The sequence below is a fragment of the Blennius ocellaris genome (assembly GCF_963422515.1).
Source record: "Blennius ocellaris genome assembly, chromosome: 4".
NCBI classification, from domain to species: Eukaryota; Metazoa; Chordata; class Actinopteri; order Blenniiformes; family Blenniidae; genus Blennius; species Blennius ocellaris.
This window is the reverse complement of record NC_137653.1, coordinates 31529658-31544486: the sequence shown is the minus strand read 5'-3', so window position 1 is coordinate 31544486 and position 14829 is coordinate 31529658. Positions and strand designations below refer to the sequence as shown.

The following is a 14829-nucleotide window of genomic DNA, read 5'->3' as shown; positions in this document are numbered from 1 at the left end:
AAGCCAGATATTTACCAATGGCAGGTCTTGCCGTTCGGTACAACCAGCAGCCCATGCAGTGCAATATTTGTACTGCAAAAGCATGTCAAAGAATACATGGAGGGAAATTAAGACACATTGTAGTCCGTAGAGCAGTCTTTCTTCGTAAATAACTGTCTTCAGAGCCTTTCGACACCGGAGTCAGCCACACTTCTCATTGACAAGGAGCAGCAGTGTCAAACCTTGGGAGGATTTGAGATCTAACAGTGGGCAAGCAACTTCTCATCAGTTACATCTCATTTGCCTTCCACTGTAGTATGGGAGAGCACAGACCAGTGGTTGGCTGGAAAGTACACTGACCCTCAGGAGCCAGTTCTGGGCCTATGGTGGCATTGTCCAACTGATCAACTCAGCTACAAGCCCAGCCTGGTGGAGAGTGAGATCCCCACCTTGCACCATATCAACAAGGTGCTAGCCCGCCAATACGACCCTCTTGGAGCTATCATTGGATGTTGCTACTGAAGACACAGACTATATCTTGCACATCTTCTATGATGCCTATGAACAGGCATATGGTTCAGTGGCCTACCTCACAACAAAGGGAGATGAGACAGTTCAAGACTCATTTGTGATGGCAAGGTCGAGGGTGACCCCAAAGCGCCAGCAATCAATGCTGAGGTTAGAGCTCTGTGCAGCAGTGACAGAAGTCCTGCTCACAGTCATGATCGAGGTGGAAGTCATCCTTAATGCTAAACCTTTAGGATATGTGTAATCAGATCTTGCCCATCCAGATTCCGTGACACCAAACATGTTGTTGATGGGGCAGCGGGATGCGTCTCTGCCGCAGGTGTCCTTTGCTCCTGACTCACTCACCAGGAGAAGACGGCGCCATTGCCAGATGATTGTGGACCACTTCTGGGCACAATTCCTCAGAGGCTACTTACCATCTCTTCAAGTCCGCCAGAAATGGAGGCACCCAGGACATGGTGGTGATGGTCGTCGATCGCCAGTTGCCCCGTGCACACTGGCCAATTGGAAAGGTGGTAAAGCTGAATGCCAGTGTATCCGGTCAGACATAAAACATTCTCAATTCCCCTCTGATGGGATTCTTTGCCTGTCCACACCTCAAAGCCGAGTCTGCAATTTAGGATTTCGCCACTCTGTATTTTAAATTGTTTTACTCTGTTCTGTTCCACCTCATGAGAACCTGCAGGAGTGTCAAAGCCAAAGTTTGAATCAGTTTCTGCAAATGTGTTTTCTACGCAGGAGCGATCAGCTCAACGTGGGCGACTACATAAAGTCTGTGAATGGCATCAATCTGACTAAACTGCGGCACGAGGAGATCATCAGCCTATTGAAGAACGTCGGGGAGAGAGTTCTGCTGGAGGTGGAGTACGAATTGCCCCCGACAGGTACGAGTTACCCCCCGGAGGCTTCGTCTGGGGCTATTTACACAAGATATTGAAGTGAAAACAGAAAAGTTTCACATTTAACACTGAAGATACTGTAGTTACCATGCCAGGCCATGAGGTGGTGCTGTTTGTTGTTTTTAAATGAAACACACATATGTGCTTGTTGCTATCAAACTCGCATCAAAGCCATGCTGTCAGGGTGTAAAAACACAGGGTTTTTTTTTTTTTTTTTAACATATTGTATCTTGCACCAGAAGGTTTTTCATTTTCATCATGTATACTCTCAACTGGAGCAAAGAAAAATGTTAAAATTTGAAATTAATGGCACCATTTCACCAGTCCGACCTGCTCAAGATGAAATTGGGCCATATGCAGCCCCTGAACTAAAAGGATTTTGACACTCCTGATTTACATATGCATTCATTTTTAAGTTTGTGTTTTGTCTTTTTAAGATCAAACTAACTTTTAATTTATTGTTTCACTGCTGTATTGACTTTATACGCACAGGCATCACTGGTTTAAATCTACAGGTCATTAAAACAAACATTTCTCTTTCATGTAAAAACAATGTTTATCCAAATGTGTCTACCACTCTGCAGAACACACTGTGTATGTCAAACTGAAGCTGGGTATACCATTGGAGGTATTCGGAAAACCTCTGCTCCCTTAATTCTATTCAATGCACAGCAGGGGCTCTGGCGCAGGAAAAGCCCGGGATCGTCAGACAAAGTGTGACAGCATCCGGCTATGTGCCGCGTGAGAGGAGCTCCATTTCTTGCGCTTTTATCTTTGCAGCATTTGTGTCTGAATGAATGTGATTGGATAGTTTTACACATCAGTCTGCAGCGGCTGATGCATTTTTATTCCAAAAATAGGGAATAGACGGAATAGATGTTCTGCAGATGTTCAGTAGATGGACAATGAGAACAATATTTACCTCTAGAGTGTCTTGACTCCCAGACCATATTCTCCTAAAACAGAAACTGTGATCAAATGTAGAACTTAACAAAACATATGTCTGCTCTGTGCTTATAAATTTGGGAAAAATTGATCTTTTACCACCCCCCCCAAAAAAAAAAAAAAAAAAAAAACACGCTCAACTTTTTCTTCTTCACATTGTAATTCTTCATCTAAGTGTGACTTATAAAACTGTCCTATGTGAAATGCATACTGAACATTACATCCTAGTTGCTCAATGGTTCCAAACAATGTTACCAAAACAAATCACATAAAAAAAATAGAAAATATACAACAACACATATTATATCACATATATTATATATTACAAGGCAGCCAAATTGGTAGTCACGATTAAACATTCTTGTTTGTCCACAAGAATGTCCGTGTCCTCCCACTGGAACCCTCGCCAATGAAAGTTGGGCAAGGTTTTGTTTTCATGTATATATGCATTTATTTGCTTATTTATCTATTCATTTATCTATCTATTTATTTATTGTTTTGTATCTATGTGTTTTACCACATTTTCACATAAACCTCTCACCTGAATTGTATGAAATCTTCAGGGATGATTTGTTTTCCTCCAAGGACCGATCCATTCCATTTTGGGACGTTAACAGCTAATCTCTTCCGAATAAATCCACGCCAAAATTGCGATTCCCATACAATGAGGATGGGAGAATCACCTCATGGAGATCAAAGGAGAGCATCTGTTGCCATGGAGATGTTCCCTGCTCAGTGTTTTGTTTAGAGCAAATTGTTCTCCACTGCTTGTGTGTGTGGTTCCATTACAAAAACAACCAACAGCGTGGACTTGTGGCCTAGCATGCTCATTACATTATTTTTATCGTTTTCAAAAATTGGTTGTGTAAATATGAAACTTTTCTGCAACTGAAGGTGTTTTTACCAGTAACATATAACTATAGATGATTAAAATTACATTCAAATAAGGAGTTCAGTCTTTAATGGTGCTCGATTACTGAGCAACAGAAGTAAAATAAAGTGGAAAAGATGAACCAGTTTGAGCTTGAATTCCTCCCTTCTCTCTCCCGTCTCTTCCACAGCACCAGACAGCACCTCAGGGGTTATTTCAAAGACAATCGACATCTGTTTGCACAAAGAGGGGAACAGCTTTGGTTTCGTCACGAGAGGTAAGTGTCTTTACGAGCCGCTGGTTACTGTTCTGATGCTGAAACGGCGTCACTAAATTAAGACAGTGTTGCAGTGTGACTGTAAACTGCCCTACAGAAGAAAAGTAAAGGCGTTTTATCTCAAATTGACCTTGAAAGAGAAGTTAAGTTGTATTTTTGTTGTTGTCTTCATAACAAAAGAAGTTACTTAGCTGCATTAATTAAAGATGGATTGAAGGCAGCAGCGTTGTGCTGCTACATGTTGTTTGCATCATTTCTCGTTGACTGACGTGTTATTGTTCAGAGAAGAACGCCTTCAGGAGTCTGTTGCAATAGTCATTGAAGGAGGGGTAACACATCGTGGAAGCCACTGATCAGTGAAAAGAAACTGGATAAAAATACGTGGTACCAGCTGAAAAGAACGACTTCTGTCTTGTACTGAATGAAAAGGAGCCAAGTTCATGTTTCAGATCGATTCGTTTTGCCCTTTTAACATCGCTCATGCCCTCTTGTGAACCTGCCGCTGACATTAACGTCACCTCATTCTCGCCAGGTTGTATATGATTCGTATCATATTCTACGTAATATTGTACTTGCTTAATATTGTATTACAATATGTTGGTACAGCCCTAGTTTTTGATGGTCATTAAAGTTTGAATTTGTGATGATTCCTATCTCAGTCAAAATGACCCTGTACATAAGGAAATTTAGCTTTTCATGATACTTGCCTGTGTTTCATGTTACTTTGTTGGTGCTTAAATGTAAATTAATACACATTCATTCATATTATGTTGACGATGATTATCATTATCATCATTATTATAGCTAATTAGCCGGTTTTGATGCCGTTTTTTCAAAATAAAAGTCATTCAAATTAAAAAAAAATTTTAAACTTAAAAAATGATAATTAACCGGTCTAGAGGATCGTGGCCACCCCGACGGCCAGTCTTTCCCGTCCAATGCTGTTGCAGCTTTAATTATTATTATCATAATTTTTTTTTTCATTTAAGATCACCCGAGCTCACTGTAGAAAACAAAATGAGAAAAAAAAGTGAAATGATGAAATACTGGCTGGATTGAAAGGATAACAAAATAAAACATACAATGAAGACAACGCAAAGTAGTTCCGGAGAGTAAGCAAGTCTCAAGACTTTTTATTTCTAAACAAGCCGTCCCTGCTCTTCTTTCCAGGTGGGATACATGAAGATTGGCACAAGTCCCGTCCTTTAGTGGTGACCTACGTGCGGCCGGGAGGACCTGCAGACAGGTACGATGGGTAATACAGTCAGGGACACGTGGCAGTTGGTCTAGTCAGCTCAAATATTCTCACTGCATACAGTCACTAAAGCTACTTCACCAGAAAACCAAGTAAAACGTCAATTGAGGAGGCTGACCACTTATGCATGCTCACAAGCCTTTAGCCTTTCAGAGTATTAAAAATTCAATTCTATGTATATGTAACCCACAACGGGTCCAACCACACCCAGTGGACAAACAACACACACACACACACCCACACACACACACACACACACACACACACACACACAATTATCTGTCAATTATCAAAATCATGTTTTTGTTTTGTGTTTTGTGTTGTTTTGTTTTTGATTTTGTTATCATTGTTGTTGTTTTTGCTTTTTTTGCCTACCTGCTGATTTACACTCTTGCTAGAAAATCATGTTACTGTCTTGATAGAGCTGCTCAGGCTGGTTTAATCGAGAAAATCATGTTACTGTCTAGATAGAGCTGCTCAGGCTGGTTTAATCGAGAAAATCATGTTACTGTCTAGATAGAGCTGCTCAGGCTGGTTTAATCGAGAAAATCATGTTACTGTCTAGATAGAGCTGCTCAGGCTGGTTTAATCGAGAAAATCATGTTACTGTCTAGATAGAGCTGCTCAGGCTGGTTTAATCGAGAAAATCATGTTACTGTCTAGATCAGGGGTGTCAAACTCATTTGAGCTCAGGGGCCACATGGAGGAAAATCTATTCCCAAGCGGGCCGGACCAGTAAAATCATGGTATATAACTTAAAAACAACAACTTCAGATGCCTTTCTTTGTTTTAATACTGTCCAAAATAGTGCAAACACATCATCACTATAAATCATAAAACACTGTGTTGGGATTTATGGTTGGTAATTAGCATAAATAATTACTGTAAGTAATGGATTACTGAAAGTAATAGATTACTGAAAGTAATTTAGGAAAAATTGGAATTACTAATAAAGTAAACGGTTAGTTACTCACCAGCAACTCCTAGAGTAATTGAGTAATTACTCAAAAGTTAATAAATTATCAAAAATAATTTATTAATAAAAATTATTAATTTGCATAAATTGGTTATTTATCAAATAATAATTAAATCGGGGCACCACCAGCTAAGCTGGAAATAGCTAATACCAAATTTCAGTCTCGTTTGTCAAAAAGGGTTATTTAAGTAAAGTTAATATTTCTGTGTAAATATAACAATATTAAATAACAAGGAAGGTGTGAGCTTCGAGCACAGACTGTTACAAACCAGTGAATTGTCAACAATAAATACACAATGATAACCAAGAATCGATCAATTCAGTTAAAATGCGTTTATTAACAAAAAGTATTTATTCAAAAATAATTCATAAATTATTTATTAAAACAACACAATTAAGTAATAAACAATCAAACACGAAGATCTAATCTATTAAACAGCAAACACTATGTACAAAGAAAGAGGGTGTGTGTGTGTGTGTGTGTGTGAGAGTGTGTATGAGTGAGTGTGTGGAAGCCTGAGTGGGGTGTAATGACCACGAACGTCCACCAGGTGGCGGCAGGCGTTGGAGGGTCAGTGTGTGTGGGTGTAATGACCTCGAACGGACACTAGATGGCGGCAGGCGTCTAGTTCGAGGTAGTAACCGGAACGACCACTAGGGGCGCGGCGGCGCACGGAGGGAGAATGCAATGACTCGACTTGTCCACCGAGTGGCGGTCTTTCAAGAGATTGCAATCACCAACGCGGCCACCAGAGGCGCTTAGTGCACTCTTTCTGGACAGCGTGACGTCACTGTGCTCGTGCACGGCTCGTGAGCCTGCTCGGAGCGCGCCTGGGGGCTCGTGGCTGAGAAATCCCAGGGACAGTGAACTACACACGGTCACAGAAGCGGGTGCAGCAGCGCGCGGCTGCTTTTACGCGATCGTTTATGAGGAGGAGAGGAAAAATGAAAAGGAGGGAGTGAGAAGGGCAGTGGACAGAATATGTTCAGCTCTGCACACTGTCTCTGGACTGCACAGTCATCTAGAAATGATCTGTGGAAAAGGAGAGAGCGAGAGAGAGAGAGAGAGAGAGAGGAGGTTCGCGTGGATGTAAATCCAACGCGCAGACACAGATTGGTTGAAACAGGGATCGGCGTCCCTGACTTCAACACAATAATAAACACACAGCAATATTACAGTCACGTTATTCTCATTGCCTGCCCAGACTCTAAGCCTTACTCAGTTTGATGAGGGTGAACGTGCTGCCGGCGGCCGGGAAAGTGCGTTGATTTCCCGGCTGGAGCTTGTTTTTCTCTCTGGCGTCCCAGGTAAACAAGCTAAAATGGTCTGTGGACAGGGAAAAGTCCACAAGATGATTCCAGGATGATCAAGCGCTTATTTTGAGGAGGGGGAGAAGAAGCGGCTTCAGGTCTGCAGGCGGGAGGACGGTGCGCTGGCAGCTGCACACTCGGACTCCGGTGAAGAAGAAAAAAGGAAAAAGGGAAAAGTAGAAGTAGTTCCACGGTGGTTCTCGGCTCGTCCGGCCGGGTGTGGAACTCCGGCCCGGTCAGCGGGCACACGTGGCACCTCGTCTCTGTGCGAAACGGATGCGTCCGTCTTTACGCAGGTTTCAACATTGGAGAGGCAGAAATCACCCCGGCGGGGGTGTTTTATACCTCTTGTTGTGGTTTCGTGTTACCGGTCGGCTCTGGGTCATGTGGACCAATCCTGACGGAGGGCCCGCCCTGGACCTTCCAGCTGGTGAGGGAGCTCTCGGGCTCCCCCTGCCGTTGGCCTCTAGTATTGCACCTTGGAAGGGGGGGTGATCCGGGGGGTGATCCGGGATGAATGGTGAACTTTTCCCATTCTGACCATGTGATCTCTTTGTTCTCAAAACGTGGTCTCCCCTCCCCCTTCCATGAGGTTGAGTGGCCCCAACAACTGTTAACAAAATTCTGAGGACAAAGATCACACAACGCCTCGGTATTTCATAGAACCAGAACAGTATCACAGACCACAGAACTACATCAGGGTGTCATTTCTCAGGCAGCAATGTAGATAAAAATAATAAAATCCTGTTGCCCAAACAAGTGCAAGAATCACAGTCACAAATCAAGAATAGGTTAAATATACAAATAAAACAAAATAAATTAAATTAAAAACAATAGCACATCAACAGAAAAAAAACATAAACACAAAGCTGGAGCCTGAGGACAGTGTATCCAAAATAGTGCAAAAACAACAATACTATTAATCATACATTTAGTTTTTTTTAAATTCTGACAAAGAACACAAACACAGTGATTCACAGAACTGTGTCATAGATCACAGCACTACATGAAGGTGTCTCATAGATCACAGCACTATATGAAGGTGTCTCATAGATCACAGCACTATATGAAGGTGTCTCATAGATCACAGCACTATATGAAGGTGTCTCATAGATCACAGCACTATATGAAGGTGTCTCATAGATCACAGCACTATATGAAGGTGTCTCATAGATCACAGCACTATATGAAGGTGTCTCATAGATCACAGCACTATATGAAGGTGTCTCATAGATCACAGCACTATATGAAGGTGTCTCATGCAGCACTTTGAGTGGGGTTGCATTGATTATTTGACTCCCGATACCTGCATCTTTTAGCTTTTACCATCAATACCAGGCGTCACATTCTGAGTGACAGCCAACTTCAGGATGTGATTCAGTGACTGTGTGAGCCTGGAGCACAGCTTTGTTTTATTAATGCTCATTACAGAGGAAAGCTGCTCACAAAGATACGTGGTTCCAAACATGGACCACAGCTTTGTGAAGTTGGCGGAACCTGGCCAGAGGTTCTGATCAAATGTGTCCAAGCAGCTGAGGCAAATCCCTTCAAATCCGAATCACACTGTAAGTCAATTATTTCAAGTTGGATGTTGTCAGATCAGAGGGATTCACGGTGAATGGCGAGGAAAACACTTTGAAGTCTTTCTCAAGTTCACCAAAAATGTGAAAACGTTGCTCAAACTCCCGTAACAGTCCCGTTATTTTATCTTTGAAGCGCTTCAAGTCTGCGCCACATTGGTTGGCCCAACATGTTTCAGACAGGAAGTGAGCTGCAGCACCACCGGAGAGTTGCGTCTCCCACAATGACAGCTTCAACTTGAAAGCTCGTATGATGTCATAATACTGTGTGACCACTTTGTTGCGGCCTTGCAGTTGTTTGTTCAACGTATTCATGTGCTCGGTAACATCCACCAGAAATGCAAGGTCCTGCATACGTTCTCCAGAATAAAATTCTAACACCGGTTTGCCCTTTTCTTCCATCAACTGTTCAATTTCTTCTCGTAAGTCATAGAAACGCCTCAGCAGAGCCCCTCGGCTGAACCACCTTACCTCGGTGTGGTATGGCAAGCATAGATGTGGTCTTTCTCTCTGAGAAGGCTGTCAAACTGACGGTGATTCAGGCTTCTGGATCGGATGAAGTTCACCGTTTGGAAGACCTCCTTCATGACGTTTTCCATTAATGACTTACAACACAAAGCCTCCTGCTGCAAAATACAGTGAAAAGTCCAAAAATCATGTCCTCCATTTGCAGATCGTACTTTCTCTCTAAACGTTGTCACAACACCTGATTATTTCCCGATCATTGATGGTGCTCCATCCGTAGCCAGGCTGACCAGTGGACCAGTCCACTCCGACCCGGTCCAGGGCGCCGACCAGTGAAAATAACAGCGGCTGTCGTTGTATCTGACATTGGCACCATCTTCACAAACTGACGATCAATGTATCATCAACTCCGCGGAGGAAAATGGCCAGTTGTGCAATATCTGTAATGTCCGTGCTTTCATGGATTGCAACTGAAAAGGCAATAAAGGCGTTTACTTTGTTCTTTCACTTGCTGTCCAAATCCACGGAAAGATGGGAAATCCTGTCTGCAATGGTGTTTCTTGTCAGGCTGATATTTGCAAAACTCTGTCGCTTTTCAGGGCTCAAGACCTCCGCTGCCTTCACCATGCACGTTTTAATGAATTCACCCTCACTAAATGGTTTTGAAGCAACTGCCATTTCGCTAGCTATGTAGCTAGCTTCCGCCGCAGCGTCACTGACGTCTCGGCTGTGAGTAAAAACAGACTGCTGTTTCTTCAGACCCGACAACAGTTCATCCACCATCTCTTTTCTCCGCTGTCCTGGGAATGTGTCATAATTGTCGGCATGAAGACTCACGTAGTGGTGATGAAGGTTGTATTCTTTCAGCACTGCAACATGTGAACACACCAAACATACTGCTTTCCCTTCACTTCTGGGACAAAATAGGAGGATGACCATTTTTCTTGGAACTCTGCACTCTGCGTCCACTTTTCTCTTTTCTGACAGTGACATATTGGGACAAGGAGGGTGACGAAGCATATAATGCTAAAGTAGAAGCCATTATAATTAGGGCGGGCAAAACACAAAGTAGCTCATCCGGATTGGCTGCACTTGCTTTACCTCGCTTGCTTGCTCTGCCCGGAATAAAGCGTTTACTTAACCAGTAAGGCCACCAGGGCTGACACCGCTACCCCGGCACCCGGCGGCCCCCCAGACCAGGAAGAGCGACTGCCCAGCCAGGCCTGACTGGACGAAAGCCACCCTCCCACCCCCTGGTTGGACACACACACACACACACACACACACACACACACACACACACACACACACACACACACACACACACACACACACACACACACACACACACACACACACACACACACACACACACACACAACTACTTGGGGGGAGGGAGATGCTTCCCACTCCCCAGGCCACCAGCCAGGCCCCCACCAGGCCACTACAAGATCCCATCCTCCACCAATCCAACCGTGAATAGGGAGGGAGAACCACTACCCAGCCCCCCAGGAGCGCCACGCCTGAGCAAGCGTTCCCCCCGTACTCCAATTGCTAATGCGCCACCCAGTGGACGCAATTAGAACTTTATACTTTACATGAACATCTCGCAGGCCGGATTAAACCCGCTTGCAGGCCGGATCTGGCCCGCGGACCGTACGTTTGACACCCCTGGTCTAGATAGAGCTGCTTAGGTTGGTTTAATCTAGAAAATGTGTTACTGTCTCGATAGAGCTGCTCAGGCTGGTTCAATCTCATAACAGTTGGAAAATATTTGGATCAGTGTGATTACTGCAAAAACTGTTCTACATCAGTACATCAGAAAGCTGTCAATCACATCATAATGTCAAGCTTTTGACTTGCCCAAAGTTTAATGGAATTTTTTTTTTCTTTTCCCCTTGTCCTGTTTGGCAGCTTGGGCAGACAATGTGATGTGATTGAGAACCTTCTGACGTCAGAGCAGTTTTTGTTCTTGCAACCGAGTCTCCCCATGTTGCTAAAATTATTAATGGAAGTAAACGTCATTTACTCATTAACAACTCCTAGAGTAATTGAGTAATTACTCAAAAGTTAATAAATTAGGAAAAAATAATTTATTAATGAAAAATTATTAATTTGAATAAATTGATTATTTATCAAATACTAATGAAATTGGGGCACCACCAGATAAACTGGAAATAGCTAATACCAAGTATCAGTCTCGTTTGTAAAAAGGTTATTTAAGTTAGTTAATATTCCTGTGTAAATACAACAATCTTAAATAACAAGGAAGGTGTGAGATTCGAGCACAGACTGTTATAAACCAATGAATTGTCAACAATAAATACACAATAATTACCAGGAATTGATCAATTCAGCTAAAAGTCATTTATTAACAAAAATGCATTAATTCCTAAATAATTCAGAAATTATTTATTAAACAACACAATCAAGTAACAAACGTCATCTAACACGGAGATCTAATCTAACAGCAAACACTGTACAAAGAAAGAGAAAGAGGGTGTCCCTGTGTGTGTGTGTGTGTGTGTGTGTGTGTGTGTGTGTGTGTGTGTGTGTGTGTGTGTGTGTGTGTGTGTGTGTGTGTGTGTGTGTGTGTGCGCGCAAGCCTGAGTGGGGATGTAATGACCACGAGTGTCCACCAGGTGGTGGCGGACCTTGGAGGGTCAGTGTCAGTGGGTGTAATGACCTCGAACGTCCACCAGGTGGTGGCGGACCTTGGAGGGTCAGTGTGTGTGGGTGTAATGACCTCGAACGTCCACCAGGTGGCGGCAGGCGTCTGGTTCGAGGCAGTGACCGTAACGACCACTAGTGGCGCGGCGGCGCACGGAGGGAGAATGCAATGACTCGACGTGTCCACCAGGTGGCGGCCTCTCAAGAGATTGCAATCACCCACGCGGCCACCAGAGGCGCTCGGCGCACTCTTTCTGGACGGCGTGACGTCACTGTGCTCGTGATCCTGCTTGGAGCGCGCCTGGGGTCTCGTGGACGAGAATTCCCAGGGACAGTGAAGACTTGGGACCAACCTGCCCCAGCGGGGGGAGGCAGGCAAAGGGAGGACCAGCGCCACTGCACCCAGCCCCGAGGGCCACCCCAGCAGGACCACCCCCAACCCAGAGCAGACCCCACCACACAGCCCCCTCAGCACCCCCCAGGTCAGGCCACCGCCCCCCCAGGACAGACGCTGGCACCCTCACCCCTCAGACCGCAGAGCCGCCAACCACGAAAGCCACAACACAGAGGGCCCCAAGAACCCCAGGGCGGCGTCCCCCCCCCCCCCACAGGGCTACATGGTGTATTTAATTTTTGGGGACCATGTCAACTCAAATTGTGCCAAATGATTTTTCCTACAAGCAGAAATTCTCTCTAATGTGATGTGGTCTAGAAATACGTTTTTAAATAAGTTTATATTCAGATTACTTTTGGATTTCCAGTTCATGAGGATCGTCTTTTTTGCGACACGTAGGGAGACCAGGACCATGAAAGACTCGTTTTTCTCTCTTTTAATTTCTGTGAGCTCACCTAACAGGCAAAGTGCAGGTGAGACTGTGAATGGGGGGGTCCAGGCATAATGATTAGTCTTCACAGATCTTTTGCCAGAATGTTTGGACTGGTGTACACTGCCAAAATGCGTGTAGGTAGGTATCAGGGAGATCACAGTGTAGACAGGTATCAAGGAGATCACAGTGTAGACAGGTACCAGGGAGATCACAGTGTAGACAGGTATCAGGGAGATCAAAGTGTAGACAGGTATCAAGGAGATCACGGTGTAGACAGGTACCAGGGAGATCACAGTGTTGACAGGTATCAAGGAGATCACAGTGTAGACAGGTATCAAGGAGATCACAGTGTAGACAGGTATCAAGGAAATCACAGTGTTGACAGGTATCAAGGAGATCACAGTGTAGACAGGTATCAAGGAGATCACAGTGTAGACAGGTACCAGGGAGATCACAGTGTAGACAGGCACCAAGGAGATCACAGTGTAGACAGGTATCAAGGAGATCACAGTGTAGACAGGTATCAAGGAGATCAGCTGTGCAGTTTGAACATATGTTAGAGGAAGTGAGAGCATCTTGAACATCTTTGTCCTGTGTAATGAACTAGTGAAGGACCTTGTATTGTCTGAGCTGTATATTGATGTTTTTGAATGTATTTCTACAGATTAGTGACCAAAGTGTTGGGATTATGTTGAAATGGAGATCTTCTTCCCATTTGGAGCTTGAAGGGATATTGTGGTATTGGAACATGACAGGATTAAAGGATTTTAGAAAGTGGTTTTGGTGCTGAGATCTTCAGGAGGTTTGTCACTGTCTGAGGTCAGTTTAGCTTCATCTCTTCTGGTTTGAACTTTGTTTGTATTATTGACTGGAGCTGAAGATATTCCAGATAGTTATTTTGACTGATACCATACGTTTCTATTAGATCATTAAATGGAATAAAAGAGTTATTGAAGAGAAGGTGTTCCAAGGTTCTTATTCCCTTGTTCTGCCATTTTGTGAAGTTTATTGTTTTCTTCCTTTGCAGGATGTCAGGATTGTTCCAGAAGGTGTGAGTTTTAGTGATGATCAAATTTGAACGAATCGTTCAAAACCCGCGAGTCACTTTACTGAACGGTGACTCACGAGTTTTCACGTTCATTAACTCGTTCACTGAGTAATTTTTGCTACAGCCTCCTTGTAGCTGGGCCGCTAAGCACAGCAGCTTCCGGCTCTTGACATTCACATGAGGCTTTCAGCACACTGGAGTCAGCTTGTCGGTGTAGTTCAGCACGAATGACCGACTCACCTTCCCTCAATCGTTCAGCTCACATGCCCGAGTCAGCTCCCTCCAATCGTTCAGCTCACATGACCGACTCCCCTCCCTTCAATCGTTCAGCTCACATGACCGACTCACCTCCCTTCAATCGTTCAGCTCACATGACCGACTCACCTCCCTTCAATCGTTCAGCGCACATGACCGACTCACCTCCCTTCAATCGTTCAGCTCACATGACCGACTCACCTCCCTTCAATCGTTCAGCTCACATGACCGACTCACCTCCCTTCAATCGTTCAGCTCACATGACCGACTCACCTCCCTTCAATCGTTCAGCTCACATGACCGACTCACCTCCCTTCAATCGTTCAGCTCACATGACCGACTCACCTCCCTTCAATCGTTCAGCTCACATGACCGACTCACCTCCCTTCAATCGTTCAGCTCACATGACCGACTCACCTCCCTTCAATCGTTCAGCTCACATGACCAACTCACCTCCCTTCAATCGTTCAGCTCACATGACCGACTCACCTCCCTTCAATCGTTCAGCGCACATGACCGACTCCCCTCGAAACTCGAAAGAGTCGTTCACTGAATCGGTCAGTAGCACTTCCGCTGTGTTGTTCACCTCATGAGCCCTCCCCCCCTCCCTCACCTGAAAATCTGCAGCGGCGCTCCGCTCAGAAAGTTTCTGAGTGACAGCGGAGAAGAAAAAAAAATACATTATTTGTTTCACAAAGCTTGAAGAAATAAATACACAATAAATTATGTCAAAAATATGACTTTGTTGCCTTCAATGCTGTCGCCTATAATTAGTTTCGCCCTTTGAAAATCACGTTATTTATTAATAGAAGTAAAACTATTTTTGAGAGTTGTGAGAAGAAAATCAAAATGCTGGAAGTGAAAGGTTTCCTATCTGAGCAACTCCTTCCTGAACAGCCGACCTTCTTGTGTGGTGGAGATCTGGTGCCCCAGTGTTCAAAAA

General features: G+C 44.1%; 1 protein-coding gene across 1 annotated transcript in view; it reads left to right on the top strand.

The window, feature by feature from the left end:
* Window positions 1–14829, top strand: part of grip2b (glutamate receptor interacting protein 2b) — a gene marked incomplete at both ends in the record, with an annotated part of 385376 nt that overhangs the window by 243192 nt on the left and 127355 nt on the right. The window contains 3 exons of the mRNA XM_080495600.1: window positions 1246–1391; window positions 3413–3499; window positions 4670–4745. Coding sequence (XP_080351726.1) covers window positions 1246–1391; window positions 3413–3499; window positions 4670–4745 — 309 coding nt within the window. The remainder of the gene's footprint in view (window positions 1–1245; window positions 1392–3412; window positions 3500–4669; window positions 4746–14829) is intronic.